Source organism: Mobula birostris, chromosome 1 (assembly GCF_030028105.1).
Source record: "Mobula birostris isolate sMobBir1 chromosome 1, sMobBir1.hap1, whole genome shotgun sequence".
Lineage (NCBI taxonomy): Eukaryota > Metazoa > Chordata > Chondrichthyes > Myliobatiformes > Myliobatidae > Mobula > Mobula birostris.
In genome coordinates this window covers 224,352,303-224,374,350 of record NC_092370.1, presented here as the reverse complement: position 1 = coordinate 224,374,350, position 22,048 = coordinate 224,352,303, and the positions used below count along the sequence as shown (strand labels likewise).

General features: G+C 44.8%; 1 protein-coding gene across 1 annotated transcript in view; it reads left to right on the top strand.

Moving 5' to 3' along the window:
* Positions 1–22,048, top strand: part of LOC140194021 (uncharacterized) — a 101,765-nt gene that overhangs the window by 56,569 nt on the left and 23,148 nt on the right. Inside the window, exons 11-12 of the mRNA XM_072251344.1 lie at positions 5,786–6,043; positions 16,398–16,473. Coding sequence (XP_072107445.1) covers positions 5,786–6,043; positions 16,398–16,473 — 334 coding nt within the window. The remainder of the gene's footprint in view (positions 1–5,785; positions 6,044–16,397; positions 16,474–22,048) is intronic.

The window sequence follows — 22,048 nt, the reverse complement described above, 5'->3', positions numbered from 1 at the left end:
TTACCGGAACCTACCCTGGCCTCTGCCTGTTCTCGCTGAAGCCTGTTTGAGCCAAAGCCATCCCACTCTGACTCAGTCCACTCCAACGATGGCCGCTACAACGATGGCCACTGTATATGGTGGTCTGCTTTTTAAACCTTGGCGCACTACGTCACGCACCTGCGCAGTGCAGACCCATCTCCCTAAGCACCGTTTAAAAAAAAAACGACTTTTTCTACCCGATTTCTTCACTCCTTCTCAGCTGCTTGCTTCGACTGAAACAAGAACCGTTGAAAATTTCTCTTTTTAAACCTTGGCACGCTACGTCACGCGCCTGCGCAGTGGAGACCCTTCTCCCCGAGCAGTGTTTAGAGAAAAAAAAAATGCGCCTATTGATATGCAGGCAAATGGGACTAGCACAGGATAGTCCATTGGTCAGGATGGGCGAATTGGGTTTCTCTGTACCACGTAACCCTATGAATCTACAAATCCATCTGTGATAGAGAGGGGTCAATAACACACACACATACATACTCACACACTCACTCACTCGCTCGCTCACACACACGCACACTGTCTTGACATTCTGCTTTCATTGCACTGAATGTGCACACTTCAGAATCTTTCCCTGGTATATTCTTATAACGGGTTGGCTTTATGGCTTTTCCACCATACATGGTGGAATTTTCCATTTCTTTAATAATGAGGATGTGTATATATTTGTGATGCCTCTTAGTCTTCAATGTGTACCAGCAACCTTTCAGCGGTTGATGGACTGGGTGCTACAAGGCTACAAGAACTGCAGTGCGACCTATCTAGATGACATGGTTGTCTACAGCCAGACATGGTCAGAACACCTGGACCATCTGCGCAAGACCCTGGGGAATATCCATGTTGCCAGTCTCACCCTCAACCTACAAAAATGTGAGTGGGCATAAAGGGAAACTTTGGCTACCAGTTGGGACATGGAAAGGTTTGAGCATAGATGAACAAAGTGAAAGCAATCGGCAACAGTCCTAAACCTCGCACCAAGAAGGAAGGGAAGATCTTCCTGGGTCTAGTAGGGTAGTATCATGTTCATTCTCCAATTCACCACTCTAGCTGCGCCTCTGACTAATCTGACTGGGAGATTTGTAAGCAACCCAGTGACATGGACAATGAATGTGAAAACACTTTTCAAGCCTTTAAAATCTCACCTGTTCTTCAGAGCCCGGACTTGTCCAGGTGGATCTCTCAGGAGAAGGCTTTGGAGCAGTTCTGGCACAAGGAGAACCTGGAGAAGAGTGGCCTGTCCTTTACGTAAGCCGAAAGCTTCTCCCTAGTGAAACCTGGTATTCCACCACTGAAAAGCAGTGCCTAGCCATTAAGTGGATCTTTGACAACCTCCGGTACTACCTCCTAGGCTGGGAGTTTGACCTTTACGCAGATCACAAAGTGTTGACATGGATTCAGACAATAATGCCAGAGTAACACAGTGGTACCTGGAGCTCCAACCCTTCAAATTCTGTGTTCAATCTTAAGTAGGAGAAGAAAATGTTACTGCAGATGACCTGTCTCGACTGTTGAACATTATCACCACACGAGAGGAGGGTGGTAATGTGATGGAGAGCACCCGTTAAGGCACTCTATACACATGTGCATTTACACGCACTTAACCCACACACAAATATTGCCTTGGCATTCCACTGTCGTTATGCTGAGTGTGTACATTTCAACATCTTCCCTGGTATATTCTTATAATGGATTGGCTTTCTGCTTCCTTTGCCACCATATATGGTGGAATATTTCATTTCTTCAGTAACGGGGATGTGTAAATGTGTATATATCAAATGGTCCCGTTTATTATCTGAGAATGTATACAGTATACAATCTGAAATACTTCTCTTCACAGACAAATATTCTTTGTATTTTGTATTTAATGTAGATACTAGTGTTTATTTTGTAATGTGATTGTAACTACATTGTGGGGTGCATCAAACTCTGTGTAGTCTGAAGTTATTTTTGTTGGTAATTAAGGATGGTATGTCGTGGTGCCGAGAAAACGTGGCAGTTCGCTCTCAGTCACAGGGGAGAGAAATAGAGATGCCAGGAGGTCACACTGGTCAGTTATAAGTACAGCCTAATGCTGTGTTTTCTGGTAGATAACTTGTTGTAAACATTGACAGATTTATTTTTGTTATTTTCACTAAGTTTTTTATTTTGATTTTTTGGCGCATTGAATAAACATGCTTGCACGCAAGTGCTAAACAACTCTAGTCATGTTTTTGCGGTGAAAACCCACATTAGTAACACATTCCCTAATTGACTTAATAGGGAACATGCTAGGATATTCAACATTAGCTACATGGTCTTGGTCTGTAGTCACATATAATACCAGGCCAGGTAAGGATGCATCTCTGAAGGATGTGAGTGAACTAAGTGGGTTTTAGCTACTATTGTCATCATCATTACTAATAACTACATACACTACGTACAGTGCCTATAAAAATTATTCACCAACGCGCCCCCCCCCCCCCCGGACATTTTCATGTTTTATTGTTTTGCAACATTGAATCACAGTGGATTTAATTTGGCTTTTTTTGACACTGTTCAACAGGAAAAGACTCTCATGTCAAAGTGAAAACAGATCTCTACAAAGTGATCTAAATTAATTACAGTTGTAAAATACAAAATAATTGATTGCGTAAGTATACACTCCCTTCAAGTCTGTATTTAGTAGATGCACCTTTGGTAGCAATTACAGCCTTGTCTGTGTGGATTGGTCTCTTATCAGCTTTGCACATCTGGACACTGCAACTTTTCCCCCATTCTTCTGTACAAAACTGCTCAGCCTCTGTCAGATTGTATGAACAAACCTTTTCAAGTCCAGCCGCAAATTCTCAATTAGATTTTGGTCTGGACTCTGACTTGGCCACTCCAGGACAATAACTTTGTTGTTTTAAGCCATTCCTGTGTAGCTTTGGCTTTATGCTTGGGGTCACTGTCTTTCTGAAAAACAGATCTTCTCCCAGGTCACAATTCTTTTGCAGACTGCATCAGGTTTTCCTCCAGGATTTCCCTGTATTTTGCTGCATTTATGCTACTCTAGCTGAGATTTCATGCAAGTCTTTTTCAACAGTGGGTTTCTCTTTGCCACCCTCCACATAAAGCTGTGACTGGTGAAGCACCCGAGCAACAGTTGTTGTATGCACAGTCTCTCCCATCTCAGCCACTGAAGCTTGTAACTCCTCCAGAGTTGTCATAGGTCTCCTGGTGGCCTCCCTCACTAGTCCCCTCCTTGCACAGTCACTCAGTTTTTGAGGACAGCCTGCTCTAGGCAGATTTACAGCTGTGCCATACTCTTTCCATTTCTCAATGACTGACTTAACTATACTCCAGGGGATATTCAGTGACTTGGAAATTTTCTTGGCTGCATCTCCTGACATGCTTTTTAATAACCTTTTTTGCGGAGTTGCTTGGAGTGTTCTTTTATCTTGATGGTGTAATTTTTGCCAGGATACTGACTCAGCGGCAGTTGGACCTTCCAGACACAGGTGTACTTCTACTGCAGCCAATTGTAACACCTTGACTGCACACAGATCTCCATTTAACTAATTATGTGACTTCTAAAACCAAGTGTCATATTAAAGGGGGGGAATATTTATGCAATCAATTATTTTGTGTGTTATATTTGTAATTAATTTAGATCACTTTGTGGAGATCTGCTTTCACTTTGACATGAGTCTTTTTCTGTTCATCGTGTCAAAAAGACAAATTAAATCCACTGTGAATCAATGTAGTAAAACAATAAAACATGAAAACTTCTGGGAGGGGGGGGGGGTGAATACTTTCTATAGGCACTGCAGATAATTGAATTTAAATTCCACTCTGAGCATGGTGGGGTTTCAACTCACAACCTGGAACACCAGTCCCCGCCCAATATCTTACCTTGTGGTTTTTGCTTTTTTTGTATTGGTGTTTCTGTTTATTGTTGCCACATGTACCGGGGTACATGGTAGCCTGATATGGAATCCCAGTGACCAAGAATGGAAAACTCTACAGAAGATGGTGGAGACAGCCCAGTCCATTACGCAAAGCCCTCCCCACCATTGAGCTCATCTACAAGGAGCATTGCCACAAGAAAGCAGCATCCACCATCCAGTCCACACTCTCTTCTTGCTACTACCATCAGGTAGAAGATACAAGAGCTTTAGGTCCCACACTACCAGGTTTAGAGGCAGTTATTACTCTACAACCACTAGGCTTCTGGACTGGCATGGATAACTTCACTTACCAGACCTCTGAGCTAATTCCATAACTTACAGACTAATTTTCAAGGACTCTGCAACTCGTGTTCCCCGTATTATTTATTTTTTATCTGCATGATTTGTCTTCTTTTGCACAATGGTCGTTTGCCACTCTTTATAGTTTTTCTTAAATTCTATTGTATTTCTTTATTTTCCTGTAAATTAGCAGGGAGGAGAAGAAGATGGCGGCCTCTCCGGTGAATGATATCTGTAATCTGTCAAGTAGAGCACTGTGCACAATCCTGATTTGATGGAGACAGATGTGAGAATATGGAGGAACATCTGGAGAAACTTCTGAAGTGCCCGCTTCGCTGCCGCTGCTACTGTGTGGTAACCGCAATCTCCGGAGCAGAAGGCCCCGAATCCTCGGCTTCGCTTGTTTCGGCAGCTGGGGCAAGGTCGAAGGCGCTCGGCAGAGGAAGGCGCTCGGGAGGCTGTATTGGAGGGGCTGGGTCGAAAGCTCGGAGTTTTCGGACAGATGGACTCTGTGTCGGCTGTGGTCGGGTGCTTCCAATGCATTGGCAGTTGTCGGTGTCTGGAGGTTTATGGCAGGGAGTTTCTCCCTTTTGCCACCTGCTATCGGGGACTTGGGAGTCCATCGGGACTTGAGACTTTTTTACCGTACCCATGGTCTGTTCTTTATCAAATTATGGTATTGCTCTGTACTGCTGTAACTATAGGTTATAATTATGTGGTTGCGTCAGTGTTAGTCTTTGGTTTGTCCTGTTTTCTGTGATATATCTCTGGAGGAACATTGTATCATTTCTTAATGCATGTATGCATTTCTAAATGATAATAAAAGAGAACTGAGTATTCTCATAATCTAATCTAATCTAAATGCCTGCAAGAAAATGAATCTCAAGGTAGCATACGGTGATGTATGTATACGTACTTTGATAACAAATGATACTTTGATATAGTGAATAGTTTTATAACAGCGGGATAGAAGCTGTCCTTGAGCCTGGTGATGTATGCTTTCAGACTTTTGTATCTTCTGCCCGATGGGAGATGCTGAATCTGTGGAACTCATTGCCACAGTTTGCTGTGGAGGCCAAGTCTTTGAGTATACTTAAAGTGGACCTTGGTAGGTTCTTGATTGGTAAGGACATTGAAGGTTACAGGGAGAAGACGAGGTAAGGGCTGAGAGGAATAATAAATCAGCTATGATGGAATGGTGGAACAGACTTAATAGGCCAAAAGGCCTAACTCTGCTTCTATGTCTTTTGATCTTATGGGGTGGGGGGGGTGGGAGAAAGAATATCCAGAGTAAGTAAAATCCAATATTATTGTCAGATGCAATGAATGCATTGGAAATCTGCGTAGATATGACCATAGAACCTGTGTTTAGTATCCAGGATATTAAAATTTGACTTTGTGAAGAGATTCAGGACAAGTAGAAGATATTTGAGCAGCTTTGTAAAAGCAGATACTGTGATGTTAAAAAGGAGAATGACCTATTTCTGCAACTAACATTGTGTGTGGAGGTACTGTATGCTGTTCTCAATACTCTCTGTTTTCAGGCTGATTGAGATCAACGGAAGGAGTGCACGGAATTGCTCTGTGGAAACTTTGGAGCAGATGCTTGGTGAAGCAGGCACTACCCAGATCTTGGTCCTGCGGAATGGGGAGAGGCAGCCCAGGAAGTTGGCAGAAGGTGCCTGTGCTCTGGAGTGCGCCCTCAAGGAGCTGACGGACCTGCAGTCTGACTTCTTCGCTACCAGTGTTGAGCTGTCAGCTCTCAGGAACGAGAAGGAGGAGATGTGGGCCGAGATCCAAAAGTAAGTGTCACCCTGATAACTCCGTTCACCACAACTCCCTTCTTCCCGCTTCTCCACACCCTCATGATTAAACTGCCTCTGTAAATTCTCTCTACTCCATCCCAGCACACACTCCCAGGGTTAGATAGAGTTCAACACACTCTACGTTGTCCCATCACACACTCTCGGGGTCAGATATAGTAAATCTCATTCTACACTGCCCCATCACACACTCCCAGGGTTAGGTAAAATAAAACTCACTCTACACTGTCCCACCTCACGCTCCCAGGGTTAGATAGAGTTCAACACACTCTACGTTGTCCCATCACACACTCTCAGGGTCAGATATAGTAAATCTCACTCTACACTGCCCCATCACACACTCCCAGGTAAAGTAAAGCTCACTCGACAATGTCCCATCAAACACTCCCGGAGTTAGATAGAGTTAAACACATTCTATGCTGTCCCATCACATTCTCCCAAGGCTAGGTAAAGTAAAACTCACTCTACACTGTCCCATCACACAGTCCCAGGGTTAGATAGAGTTAAGTTCACTCTACACTGTCCCATCACACAGTCCCAGGGTTAGGTAAAGTAAAAACTCACTCTACACTGTCCCATCACACAGTCCCAGGGTTAGATAGAGTTAAGTTCACTCTACACTGTCCCATCACACAGTCCCAGGGTTAGGTAAAGTAAAAACTCACTCTACACTGTCCCATCACACAGTCCCAGGGTTAGGTAAAGTAAAAACTCACTCTACACTGTCCCATCACACAGTCCCAGGGTTAGGTAAAGTAAAAACTTGCTCTTCATTGTCCCATCACACAGTCCCAGGGTTAGATAGAGTTAAGTTCACTCTACACTGTCCTACCATGCACTCCTACCAGGCCAGTGAATTATGGGATCCAACAAGAGAAAATCCAGCTATCACCCCCTGACATTCTAAGCCATAACCATCACTGAATCCCACACTGTCAGAATTCTGGGGTTACCACTGACAGAAGCTGAACTGAAGTAGTTTCATAGGCAGTGACACCATGCAGGAAATAGCAGCCCACTTGACAGGACTCCATCCACAACCATTCACTCACTCCACCACCACCACACAGTTTGTACCATCTTCAGGACTCACCTCAGTAACTCACCGGGACTCCTCAGACAGCACCTTCCAAACCCACCAACCCTACCACCTAGAGGGACAGGGGCAGTATTAGCACGGGTACCCCATTCCCTGGAAGTCACCCACCAAGCCACATACCACCCTGACTTGGAAATACATCGCCATCCCTTTCCCACTGGGTTAAACTATCTCCGGAACAATATTGTGGGTTTACCCACACCTCAGGGACACCGGTGGCTCAAAGAGGCAACTCGCCACCACCTTCTCAAGGGCAGCTGGAGATGGGTAATTAAGGCCTGGCTCAGCATGTTAAGCCCACGTCCTGTTACACATGAAAAAGTTTGTCTGATATCTTTTGGAGATCCATACGTGCCGAATTCATCATAAAGCCTTCATTAATGCATCAAAGTAAAGTTTGTCGAACACGCATAAAGTCCTGTATTATTCCAGGATGTGGTGGTTCTACAACATACAGGATACCATTAACCCACAGAGGTAGACACTGTTGCCGAGCCTAGAGCACCCAGTTGACTTCAAGATTAGCAGGTTAACTCCATCATCTGGTGTTGATGTGAGTGAGGGGTCATGGTTAGTTTTTACAATGGGGGAGCTCAGTCCAGCCCCCATCTCAGCAGTTAAGGACCCTGAGGTCCGGTTCCAAAACCTCACCTCTTGATGCTCCCTGTCCAGTTGTGGGAAAGCATCCTGATTGCTCCCCATAATATCCCAACATCACCCCTAGAGAATTCCTGCCCTCCACTGTCCAATAACTATCCGAAAGCATCACTGGTTGTTCCTTTCATGGAGTCAGGGTTGTCCCAGAAACCCCGGGACACAGACAGTAGTCCTGCACTGGGGCAGGTAATGGAGGGGTGGGGTATATTCTTTACCTGTGAACTTTCTGCCTACATCAGGGCAATATGACACAGGCCCCACAGACCTCCTGTGACCTCTGCAAGCCGCCCCAGCCCTGCAGCCCAGACTGAGAATCATGACCTGAAACCTTGTGAAGATTAAAAATTAGTTTTATTTTTTCACATGTACATTGAAGCACACTGTGAAATGCATTGTTCGCATCAAATCAAATCAGCAAAGATGTGCTGGGGCAGTCCGCGCTTCCGGTACCAGCATAACGTGCCCACAACTCACGAACCCTATCCGTACATCTTTAGAATATGGGGGTAAAATTGGAGCACCTAGACAAGATCCACGTGGTCACAGAGAGAACATACAAACTCCTTACAGAGAGTGGCTGGAATCAAACCCTGCTCTTACAACAGGTGCTGTGAAGTTTTACACCAATCGCTACATATGCAGCAAACTTCCAGGGCTGAGGTTTGAGGAAGAATCAGATGGATAGAACATAGAATAGAACAGGACGGTACAGGCACTTCAGATCACAATATTATGCTGAACTTTTAACCCTTCCCTCCTACATAGCCCTCCATATCTCTATCATCCTCGGGAAAAGTATCTGGCTGTCCACTCTATGCTTCTTATCATCTTGTACACCTCTGTCAAGCCTCTCTCTGCCTTGACTCCAAAGAGAAAAGTCCTAGTTTGCTCAGCCTATCCTCATAAGATATGCCTGTAAAGAAACAGCATATTGGTAAGCCTCCACTGCATCGTCTCTAAAGCTTCCACATCCTTCCTGTAATGAGGCGACCAGAAGTTAACACAAGCGTGGTCTAACCATGAGGCTGGGGAGCTGCAATAATACTTCACCACATTTGAATTTAATCCCCCAACTAATGAAGGCCGATATGCCATATGCGTTCTTAACAACTCTATCAACTTGCATGGACCCCAACTTTAATGGGCTCGATATAGGGAAGTTTGCCCAGACTGAGGAGTCCAGGATTTAAGGGGCAAAATCTCAAAATAAGGCTGGGAGAAACTTCTTCACTAAGGGACTTCTTCACTGGTGGGACAGCAGATATAAACCCAAAACTTCAAACCCAAGAATGAATAAAGGAATGGGTTTGTTTAGTCACAATGGATCTGACCAGAAACAAAGTCCCAGATACAGCTTGTGGCCATGGGCTTAGAAGTCACAGAGTCATATAGCACGGAAGCAGCCCTTCAGCCCAGTGTGCTGCCCCTTGAGCTGGTCCCATATCCCTCTAAACCCCTCCTATCCATGTGCTTACCCAGATGGCTTCTAAATGTTGTTGATGTGCCCGCCATTACATAGGTGGCACGGTAGCATAGCAGCTAGCGATATGCTTTACAGTGCCAGTGACCCTGGTTCAATTCCCACTGCTGTCTGTAAGGAGTTTGTACATTCTCCCAGTGACCACATGGGCTTCCTTGGGGTGCTCCGTTTCCTTCCCATAATCCAAAGATGTATGAGTTAGTAACTGTGGGCATGCTGTGTTGGTGCTGGAAGCATGGTTACATTTCCAGTTTACCCGGAATGTTTTGGCTGCTGACACAAAACAATGCATTTCACCTTATGTTTCAAAATACATGTGACAAATCAAGCTAACCGTTATCTTTACTTCTGGCTGCTTATTCCCAATACGCACCACCATTTGAGTTAAGAAGTTGCTCCTGATGTGCCCTTTAAATCTCTGGCCTCTGACATTAAACCTAGGCCCTCTTGTTTTAGGCACCCTCCCCCAAGGAAAAATAATATGTGCTTTCACAGCTTCTATACCCCTTGTGATCTTGTATATAAGACAAAGGAGCAGAAGTCGGCCATTCGGCCCATCGAGTCTGCACCGCCATTTTATCATGAGCTGATCCATTCTCCCATTTAGTCCCACTCCCCCGCCTTCTCACCATAACCTTTGATGCCCTGGCTACTCAGATACCTATCAATCTCTGCCTTAAATACACCCAATGACTTGGCCTCCACTGCTGCCCGCGGCAACAAATTCCATAGATTCACCACCCTCTGGCTAAAAAAAATTCTTCGCATTTCTGTTCTGAATGGGCGCCCTTCAATCCTTAAGTCACGGCCTCTCGTACTAGACTCCCCCATCATGGGAAACAACTTTGCCACATCCACTCTGTCTGTGCCTTTCAACATTCGAAATGTTTCTATGGGGTCTCCCTTCATTCTTCTAAACTCTAAGGAATACAGTCCAAAAGCAGACAAACGTTCCTCATATGTTAACCCTCTCATTCCCAGAATTGTTCTAGTGAATCTTCTCTGTACCCCCTCCAATGTCAGCACATTCTTTCTTAAATAAGGAGACCAAAACTGCCCACAGTACTCCAAGTGAGGTCTCATCAGCGCCTTATAGAGCCTCAACATCACATCCCTGCTCCTATACTCTATTCTTCTAGAAATGAATGCCAACATTGCATTCGCCTTCTTCACCACCAATTCAACCTGGAGGTTAACCTTAAGGGTATCCTGTACGAGGACTCCCAAGTCCTGTTGCATCTCAGAACTTTGAATTCTTTCCCCATTTAGGTAATAGTCTGCCCGTTTATTTCTTCCACCAAAGTGCATAACCATACACTTTCCAACATTGTACTTCATTTGCCACTTCTTTGCCCATTCTTCCAATCTATCCAAGTCTCTCTGCAGACTCTCTTTCCTCAGCACTACCGGCATGTTGCAGCTATCTAGCCTCCTGATTAGACCACGCTTGTGTTCACTTCTGGTCGCCTCATTATAGGAAAGATGTGGAAGTTTTAGGGAAGGTGCAGTGGAGGCTTACCAATACGCTGTTTCTGTACAGGCACATCTTATGAGGATAGGTTGAGCAAGCTAGGACTTTTCTCTTTGGAGTCAAGGCAGAGAGAGGCTTGACAGAGGTGTACAAGATGATAAGAAGCATAGAGTGGACAGCCAGATACTTCTCCCCAGGATGATAGAAATATGGAGGGCTATGTAGGAGGGAAGGGTTAAAAGTTCAGCATAATATTGTGATCTGAAGTGTCTGTACCGTCCTGTTCTATTCTATGTTCTATCCATCTGATTCTTCTTCAAACCTCAGCCCTGGAAGTTTGCTGCATATGTAGCGATTGGTGTGAAACTTCACAGCACCAGTTGTAAGAGCAGGGTTTGATTCCAGCCACTCTCTGTAAGGAGTTTGTATGTCCTCTCTGTGACCACGTGGATTTTGTCTAGGTGCTCCGATTTTCCCCCCATATTCTAAAGATGTACGGATAGGGTTCGTGAGTTGTGGGCACGTTATGCTGGTACCGGAAGCGCGGACTGCCCCAGCACATCTTTGCTGATTTGATTTGATGCGAACAATGCATTTCACAGTGTGCTTCAATGTACATGTGAAAAAATAAAACTAATTTTTAATCTTCACAAGGTTTCAGGTCATGATTCTCAGTCTGGGCTGCAGGGCTGGGGTGGCTTGCCGAGGTCACAGGAGGTCTGTGGGGCCTGTGACATATTGCCCTGATGTAGGCAGAAAGTTCACAGGTAAAGAATATACCCCACCCCTCCATTACCTGCCCCAGTGCAGGACTACTGTCTGTGTCCCGGGGTTTCTGGGACAACCCTGACTCCATAAAAGGAACAACCAGTGATGCCTTCGGATAGTTATTGGACAGTGGAGGGCAGGAGTTCTCTAGGGGTGATGTTGGGATATTATGGGGAGCAATCAGGATGCTTTCCCACAACTGGACAGGGAGCATCAAGAGGTGAGGTTTTGGAACCGGACCTCAGGGTCCTTAACTGTTGAGATGGGGGCTGGACTGAGCTCCCCCATTGTAAAAACTAACCATGACCCCTCACTCACATCAACACCGGATGATGGAGTTAACCTGCTAATCTTGAAGTCAACTGGGTGCTCTAGGCTCGGCAACAGCGTCTACCTCTGTGGGTTAATGGTATCCTATATGTTGTAGAACCACCAGATCCTGGAATAATACAGGACTTTATGCATGTTCAGATCAGCCCTCAATCTCCTACATTCCAAGTAAAGAAGGTTCTAGTCTTCACAACCTCTCCTGTAACACAGGCTCTCAAGTTGTGGTAGCCTCCTGGTAAATTTCTTCTGCACCCTGCTTAGTTTAATGAGCAAAACTCACAACAAGCTGGAGGAATTTGCCAAGTCAACAGTGACTATGGAGGGATAAAGGTTCAAAGGTTCATTTATTATCAAAGTATACAACTGGGAAATCCTTCAATTATCCGCGTAGCCGTGAAACCAAGACAGAAGAGAAAGGCAGCATGATCATCAACCCCTAAATCCCACCTCCCTGCAAAAAAAACAAACAAAACAGATCAAGCATGTCAACCCCCAAATCCCCCCTCCTGTACAAAATCAATCAAAATGGATCAAGTACATTGACCCCCAATTAATAGTAATAGGCATCCGTTTGTCTCATGAGACCATGCATTTGCGCCTTGGAAGGTTTCCAGGGCACAGGCCTGGGCAAGGTTGTATGGAAGACCAGCAGTTGCCCATGCTGCAAGTCTCCCCTCTCCATGCACCGATGTTGTTCAAGGGAAGGGCATTAGGACCCATACAGCTTGGCACCAGTGTCGTCGCAGAGCAATGTGTGATTAAGTGCCTTGCTCAAGGACACATACGCTGCCTCAGCCAAGGCTGGAACTAGCGACCTTCAAATCACTAGACGAACGCCTTAACCACTTGGCCATGTGCCAATACATATATCGACCCCCCCAGATATATCTTATCTAATCATCTTATCAGCTTTCCTATAACAGGGTGACCAGATTTATCACATGGAAACATACAGAGAAATAACAACCAACACAACATAACAATGTACGATGGGAAGCCCACAGGTATCACCACACATTCTGGCACCAACCTAGCATGCTCGCAATGCTTGGCAGAACAACACAGAACACAACACACACCAAAACATCAACAGCAAAACAAGCCTTTTTCTCCCTCCTACCCACCCACAAACACAGACAGTCCTCCAGCCCCAGGACGTGTAATCGGGACTCCAGACTTTGACCTCCAGACTTATGCAACACGCTGGAGGAACTCAGCAGGTCGGGCAGCATCAGTGGAAATGAACAGTCAATGTTTCGGGCCGAGACCCTTCATCCTGACGTTGATTGTTCATTTCCACGGATGCTGCCCGACCTGCTGAGTTCCTCCTGCATGTTGCTTTGACCCCAGCATCTGCAGAGTATTTTGTGTTTACCTCCAGACTTCTGATTGACTTTCGGGCTTTGATATTCAGTATTGACCCCCGGACTGGCTGAGGACGGGACCTCGAACTCCAGGCTAGAATTTCAGGCCCATCGACTGACCTGTTGTCATGCCTCCTGCTCACTCAGACATCCAATCCCGGAACCCTATGGACTGAGACAACCTGATATCCAGCAATGACCTACATCACCTGTACACACCACTGGGCTTCAATCACAGAGCGGAAGCCTGGACTCTGAAAGTCCTTTGTCCCATGTCCACATTGCTGGCCTTCAAGTGCATGTAAATTTGTTTATCTCAAAGAGTCATAACACAAGCAGACAACAATAATACAACGGATGTGTGCACTACAGTGTAACAAGATGATGGGATCTGAAATCACAGTAAGATTCTATTATTATTTGTCAATGTTCCCACAAGGTGTCTGGTGCAATTGATGATTAACTTCTGCTACCTCGGGATGGTTGCCATGATGGTTTATTTTCTTGTTTGCTGACGCTGATGTTAATCAATTTGGTAAAGTTGATTATGTTCCTAGCCCTGAGAGCACGCTGTAAGGGCGACCCTCAGACAACTTCTGGTGTCGAGGGCGGCCAGCATCATCTCGAGTGAGAAAGCAGAGCTATTAATGTTAGGCTTGTTGGAGATCGGTCCAGGTCGGGGTAGAAGGAGAGAGAACACAAAAAAAGAGAGGTCTGCAGTAAAGATTCGGTAGTGTTGACATTCAGAGAGCCCTGGATGTTCTTGTATGTACTGTAGGTCAACAGAAGGCCAACAGATATATCTGATCAGGAGAGCAAAGTATATATTAGGCTTAATCATAGAATAATAAACAGGGAAACGGGCCCTTCGGCTTAATGTGTCCATATCGACCATCTCCAGCTTCTGGTATCTTCTACCCCTTCCCCCTTCTCTCTTTTTCCATTCTCTGTTCTGGTTCCCCTCCCACCCCTCCTCTTTTTCTCACCTGCTCGTCACCTCCCTTTGTGGCCCTCCTCCTTCTCTTTCTCCCATGGTCGGCTTTCCTCACCTATCGGATTTCTTCTTCAGCCCTTTATCACCTCCTCCATCCCATCTTGTCTCAATTATCATCAGCCAGTTTGTACTACTTCCCCTCCACCCTCCGCCCTCCACCTTATTTCAGCCTCTTGCCCCCTTCCTTTCCAGGAAAAAAAATGGTTTTGGTCTGAAACATCAACTGTTTATTTCTCTCTGTAGATGCTGCCTGACTTGTTGAGTTTCTCCAGCATTTTGAGTGTTGCTTCATCTGAACTAGACCTATCTGCCTGTATTTGGTTCATAACCCTCTAAATCTTTCCTATCCACGTATCTGCCCAGGTATCTTTTAAATGTTGTTAATGTACTTACCTCAACCACTTCCTCCAGCAGCTTATTTCTCTGCATGAAGTTGTTGCCCCTCGAGTCCTTTTAGAAAGGCCTGGGTGGATGTGGAAATGATGTTTCCAATGGAGGGAAAATCAAGGATCAGCGGTCACAGTCTTAGAATAGAAGGATGTCCCTTTAAAACAGAGAGGAGGATAAGTTTCTTAAGTGAGAGTGATGAATGTGTGGAATTCATTATTGCAAAGGTCACTGTGGGTGTCAAGTTATTAGGTATATTTACAGTGGAAGTGAGGATGATTAAATGGTGGAACAGACTTTTTGGGCCAAATGGCTCAATTCTGCTCCTATGTCTTAAACATCCACTTACGGTTTCAGAAAGCGATCTCAATCATGTCCCTCCTTCACTGTATCGCTTAGCAATTCATTCTTCTGAAGTTTTCTTCTAATTCCATTTAGGAGGGTTCTGCTGGACTTCAAAGTAAATTTATTGTCAAAGTACACTTATGTTACCACATACAACCCTGAGATTCATTTTCTTGCAGCCATACTCAGTAAATCCAGGAAACCCAATGGAATCAATGAAAGGGCAGACAAACAGCTGATGTGCAAAAGACAACAAGCTACAAATACAAAAGAAAAAAATATTATAAATAAATAAGCAATAAGTATCCTAGATGTACGGGGTTTCTTTGTATGTTCAGTTTAAAATGGCTTCTACGTTATGTTAAATGCTGAGAAAGTCTCTAGCTAGACATTTGTTTGGGTTAATACAGACAGCCGGGTGCTATTAGCCAGTGGGTGTTCATGTATCGTTTTGTTTTCGGATGATAATGCTGTCTCATATGACTGGGGATGGGGTTTTTGGGGGGAGTCGGAGGAGAGATGGGGAGGACGGTGGACGGGGTTTTTTGGGGGGAGTTGGAGGAGAGGCGGGGAGGACGGTGGACGGGGTTTTTGGGGGGAGTCGGAGGAGAGAGGGGGAGGATGGTGGACGGGGTTTTTGGCGGGGAGTCGGAGGAGAGACGGGGAGGATGGTGGATGTGCGGAAAGGCTCCGGTCGATCACTCCGAGTGGTCCCGAGCCGTGAGTCGACAGGATCCAGGTGGTCGTCAGGAATCAATTGAGCTCCAACGGTTGCACACGAAGAACTTGGACTTTGATAAGTCTTGGCGCCTTTTTTTTCATTACTTCCTTTCCTGTATCGAATTTATATTAATGTCATAGACTTAGGAATATCTGTAAAATGTACTGGGTAAAACGTACTGGGTGTGCTGGCTGATGATTGACGTTTGGGATTGATTCGGGCGGCAGCTGACTCCATGGGAAGCGTTGAGGCAGGTGCTGGGTGGGATTTCCTCTAGACATATACGAGCCAATGTAGCAGAGCATTACATAGACATAAGATGAAGAATCCTTGAAAGTGAGTCCACAGGTTGTGGGAACAGTTCAGTGGTGGGGCAAGTGGAGTTATCCCCTTTGGTTCAACAGCCTGATGGTTGAGGGGTAATAACCGTTTCTGAAACAAAACCTGGTGCTTTGGTTTCTGAGACTCCTGTACCTTCTTCCTGGTGGCAGCAGCAAGAAGAGAGCATGGCCTGGATGGTCACGGGGACGGACACGGGCACACACACATCGACTCACATGGGCACACACGGACACACGCATGTTTTAGTTTCATGCTTTAGTAATTCCAGATCTTTCACTCTACAGTAAGCACAGGTACTCCCCTCCGAGACCACCACACTATAGTGATGATAATGGCCTCTGGTGTGAGCACTGATCTCTTTGTTCTTTACCGCAGGCTTCGGGAACGAGAGTCCCTCCTTCTGCAGGAGAACAAGCGAGCCCTTCATTCAGCTGACATACTCAAACAGCTGGTTAGTTGTCATTCCAAGCAGATGAGCACCACATGCCACTGTACTCCTCGTTTCGGTATCATTACAAAGGTTAATGGCTTATCGCTCGAACAACATTACTGGAACAGTAATGGTTGTGCAGGGTTGCAGTAGGTTCATAGACTCGTCCCACTGAGTCCGTGCCATCCAACAACCACCGTTTATGCTAGGACGTTGCCAGGACTGTGGAAATGATAACGAAGGTTGGTGGAGGGGCAGGTAGTGTTGAGGTAACAGAAAGGCGGCAGAAGGACTTGGACATATTAGGAAAATGAGCAAGAAAGTGGCAAATGAAATACAATGTTGGAAAATGCATGGTCATGCACTTTGGTAATAGAAATAAATGTGCGGACTATTTTCTAATCGGGAGAAAATGCAAGCATCTGAGCTGCAAAGGGACTTGGGAGTCCTTGTGCAGAACACCCTGAAGGTTAACTTGCAGGTAGGGTTGGTGGTGAGGAAGGCAAGTGCAGTGTTGGCATTCATTTCAAGAGGTCCAGAATACAAACGCAGGGATGTGATGCTGAGGCTTTATAAGACACTGATGAGGCCTCACCTCGAGTACTGTGAACAGTTTTGGGCTCCTCATCTAAGAAAAGATGTGCTGGCATTGGAGAGGGTCCAGAGGAGGTTCATAAGGATTACTCTAGGAATGAAAGGGTTATCATATGAGGAATTTTTGATGGCTCTGGGCCTGTACTCTCAGGAATTTTAAAGGATGAGGGAGGATCTCTTTGAAACCTTCTGAATGTTGAAAGGCCTAGACAGAGTAGATGCCTCAGGATAGAGGGGCGTCCATTTAAAACAGAGATGTGGAGAAATTTCTTTAGCCAGAGGGTGGGGAGTTTGTGGCCTAATTCTGCTCCTATGTCTTATGGAGACCTTGAGCAATAAGAAAAGATTCTGGAGAGGGAATTATCTAGAACAAAAGCAATTGAAGTGTGACCTGAAAGAAGTTTATTAAGTCATAAACACAAGAGATTCTGCAGGTGCTGGAAAATGCAGAGCAACAGCAGAGGCAGGTGATGGGCTGCTGAGGAGAAGAGAAAGGGCTAAGAGGAGAGCCAGAACAAGGAATAGAAAAAAGAGAGAAGGGGGAGGGGGGAGAAATTACCAGAAGATGGAGAAATTAATGTTCATGCTATCTGGTTGGAGTCCTCCTAAAATCATGAGGGTTATAGATAGGCAAGAATATCACAGTATTTTCCTCCAAGTAGTGGAGCCTAAAACTAGAGGACAAAGGTTTAAGGTGAGAGTTCAACATATATTTATCTTAAGACCATGAGATATAGGAGCAACATTAAGCCATTTGGTCCACTGAGTTTGCTCTGCCATTTCATCATGGCTGATCCATTTTTCCTCTCAGCCCCAATCTCCTGCCTTCTCCTGATATAGTTTTATGCCCTGACCAATCAAGACTCTTATCAACCTCTGCCTTAAATATGCATAAAAACGGCCTCCACAGCTGCCTGTGGCAACAAATTCCACAGATTCACCACTCTCTGGCTAAAGAGATTCATCCTCATCTCCATTCTAAGAGGACACCCATCTATTCTGAGTCTGTGTCCTCTAGTGTTACACTCTCCCACTATAGGAAACAGCCTCTCCACCTCCACTCCATCAAGGCCTTTCGCCATTCAATAAATTTCAATCAAGTTACGCCTCATTGTTCTGAATTTTAGTGAATACAGGTCCAGAGCCATCAAACACTCTTCACATGACAAGCTGCTTAATCCTTAAAGCATTTTTGTGAACCTCCTTTGAACTCCCTTCAGTTTCAGCATTTTCTTTCTAAGATAAGGGGCCCAAAACTGCTCACAATATTCCAAGTGAGGCCTCACCAGTGCTTTATAAAGTTCAAAATTCCATCCTTGCTTTTATATTCTAGTCCTCTTGAAATAAATGCTAACATTGCATTTGCCTTCCTTACTACAAGCTCAACCTGCAAATTAACCTTTAGGGAATCCTGCACAAGGACTCCCAAGTCCTTTGCACCTCCGTTTTTTTTTGTATTTTTTTCTCCGTTTAGAAAATAATCACCTTTTCATTTCTTCTACCCCCATGCATGACCATACACTCCCTGACACTGTATTCCATCTGTTGTTTCTTTGTCCATTCTCCTGATCTAAGTCCCTCTGTAGCCTCCTTACAACGTCAAAACTACCTGCCCTTCCATCTATCTTTATAATGTCTGCAAAATTTGCAACAAAGCATCTAAATCATTGACATATAGCACAAAAAGAATCAGACCCAACACAGATCCCTGTGGAACACCACTAGTCACCGGCAGCCAGTCAGAAAAGGCCCCCTTTATTCCCACTCTTTGCCTCCTGCCTATCAGCTACGGATTTATCCATGCTAGAATATTACCTGTAATACCATGGGCTTGTAGCTTGTTAAGCAGCCTCATGTGTGGCACCTTGTCAAAAGCCTGCTGGAAATCCAAATACACAGCATCAACCGATTCTCCTTTGTCTAACCTACTTGTTAGTTCTTCAAAGATTTCCAACAGATCTGCCAGACTAGATTTTCCTTTGAGGAAACCATGCTGACTACAGCCTATTTTATTATGTGCCTCCAAGTACCTCAAAACCATATCCTTAACAATCAACTCCAACATTTTTCCAACGAGTGAAGTCAGACTAACTGACCTATAATTTCCTTTCTTCTGCCTCTCTCCCTTCTGGACGAATGGAATGACATTTACAATTTTCCAATCTTCCAGAACCATTCCAGAATCCAGTGATTCTTGAAAGATCATTTCTAATACCTCCACAATCTCTTCAGCCACCTCTTTCAAAATCCTGGGGTGTACACCATCTGGTCCAGATGACTTATATACCTCCTGACCTTTCAGTTTCCAAAGAACCTTCCCCCAGTAATAGTAACTTCACACTCCTCATGACCCCTGACACCTGGGACTTCCAACACACTGCTAATGTCTTCCACAGTGAAGACTGATGCTAAATACTTATGAGGTCATCTGTCATTTCCTTGTCTCCCATTACTACCACTCCACCATCATTTTCCAGCGGTCCACTATCCACTCTCGTCTCTCTTTTACAATTCATGTATCTGAAGAAAAATTTGGTAATCTCTTTAATAGTATTGGCTAGCTTTACTTTTGTTTCCATCTTTACCTTCTTCTGTGTTGGTGCATGGCCAGTGTTGGCATGTGGCCAAGTGGTTAAGGTGTCGGTCTAGTGATCTGCAGGTCACTAGTTCGAGCCTCAGCTGACTCAGCGTGTTGTGTCCTTGAGCAAGGCACTTAACCACACATTGCTCTGCGATGACACTGGTGCCAAGCTGTATCAGTCCGAGTGCCCTTCCCTTGGACAATATCGGTGGCATGGAGAGGGGAGACTTGCAGCATGGGCGACTGCCAGTCTTCCATACAACCTTGCCCTGGAAACCTTCCAAGGCGCAAATCCATGGTCTCACGAGACTAACGGATGCCTATACCTTTTTTTGTAATTTATTTTTCATTGAATTTCATCATCAAACAAACACTTCCATAAGATGCATTTCAGGTACTGTATATCATATAATCATACCTTAATGACTTTTTTAGTTGCCTTCTGCTGGTTTTAAAAGTTTCATAATCCTCTAATTTCCCACTAATTTTTGCTCGATTTATGCCCTCTCTTTGGATTTTATATTGGCTTTGACTTCTCTTGTTAGCCACGGTTATGTCATTTTTCCTTTAGAATATTTCTTCCTCTTTCAGATAAAAACATCCTGTGCCTTCTGAACTGCTTTGAGAAATTCCAGCCATTGCTGCTCTGCCATCACCCCTGAGAGTGTTCTTTTCCAATTAATTCTGGTCAACTCCTTTCTCATACTTCTGTAATTCCCTTTACTCCACTGTAATACTGATACATCTAACCTTAGCTTCTGCTTCTCAAATTTCAGGGTGAATTTGATCATATTATGATCACTTTCCCCTTAGGATTATTTTACCTTAAGCTCTCTAATCAATTCCGGTTCATTGCAAAACACTCAATCCAGAATAACTGATCCCCTAGCGGGATCAACCATGTGCTGCTATAAAAAACCATCTTATAGGCGCTCTTGAAATTCCCCCTCTTGGAATCCATTACCAGCCTGATTTTCCCAATCTACCTGCTTATTGAAATCTCCTATGACTATTGTAACATTGCCCTTTTGACATGCATTTTCTATCTCTCATTGTAATTTGTAGACTACGTCCTTACTACACTTTGGAAGTCTGTGTATAACTCTCATCAGGGTCTTTTTACACTTGAAGTCCCTTAACTCTATCTACAATGATTCAACACCTTCTGACCCTATGTCGCTTCTTTCTAATGATTTGATTTCATTTTTTGCCAACTCAGCAATGCCACCCTCTCTGCCTTCCTGCCTGACCTTTCGATGCAATGTGTATCCTTGGACATTAAGCTCCCAGCTATAATCTTTCAGCCATGATTCAGTGATGCCAACAACATCATACATGCCAATCTGTAACGGTGCTGCAAGTTCATCTACCTTATTCCGTATACGGCATGTATTCAAATAGAACACCTTCAATACTGTATTCGCCCTTTCCGATCTTGATTGTCTTTTTCGTTGCAACTCAACCTGTTGGCTGCAATTTTGCCCTGTCACTAGCCTCTCCGTGCTAGCAGTTTCACCACAAATTGCCTTTGTTGGTAAACCAACTGCCTCATCTTTAGCACTATCGCTTCGGCTCCCATCCCCCTGCCAAATTAGTTTAAACTCACTTGAACAATCCTAGCCAACCTGCCTGCAAGAATACTGGACCCGCTCGGATTCAGGTGTAACCCATCCCTTTTGTACAGGTCATACCTTCCCAGAAGAGATCCCAATGATCCAGAAATCTGAACTCCTGCCCCCTGCACCAGTTCCTCAGCCACGCATTCACCTGTTAAATCATCCAATTCTTATCCTCACTGTAAAGTATGTACACAATATACAATCTTGAGATTCGTCTTCTTGCAAGTATCCACAAAACAAAGAAATACAATAGAAAAGTTCCATGCAACAAGTCCATCAAACATCCAGTGATGAAAAAAGAACAGATTGTGCAAACAATAGAGAGTAAACAAAAATATTAACCCCAGATTCCCAGAAGGTGAGTCGGCAGCCATGGAGCCACTGAGGTGAATGAAGCTGATCCATAAGCCCAATAGCTGCAGGCCACAGCCACAGAGTCAGTTCAGTGCTGAAGCACCTTGATCAAATTGCACAAATAGGAACAAAGCAAGTGGTTAACAAAAACACAAAGAACAGGAACTGCAGAGTCTCCGAGAGTGCTGGGAAGTGCATTCAGTGCTGAGGCAAGTGAAACCTGTCCAGATGCTCCTTCTGAACCCAGCAATGTGGGACCCAAGAGTTCTGCACTTTCCACCCACTGGTAGCAATGGGAAGAGACTGGGCAATTGCAGGCAGATGGTGCTGAACCGCTGCTTATTTTCTACTCTCATCCTCAACAATCTTAATCTTGCTTGATGCTTTAATCAGTGCAGAGTAAAGGAGCCAGCCGCGGGTTCATGCTCCACCACGAGGAATCGACACA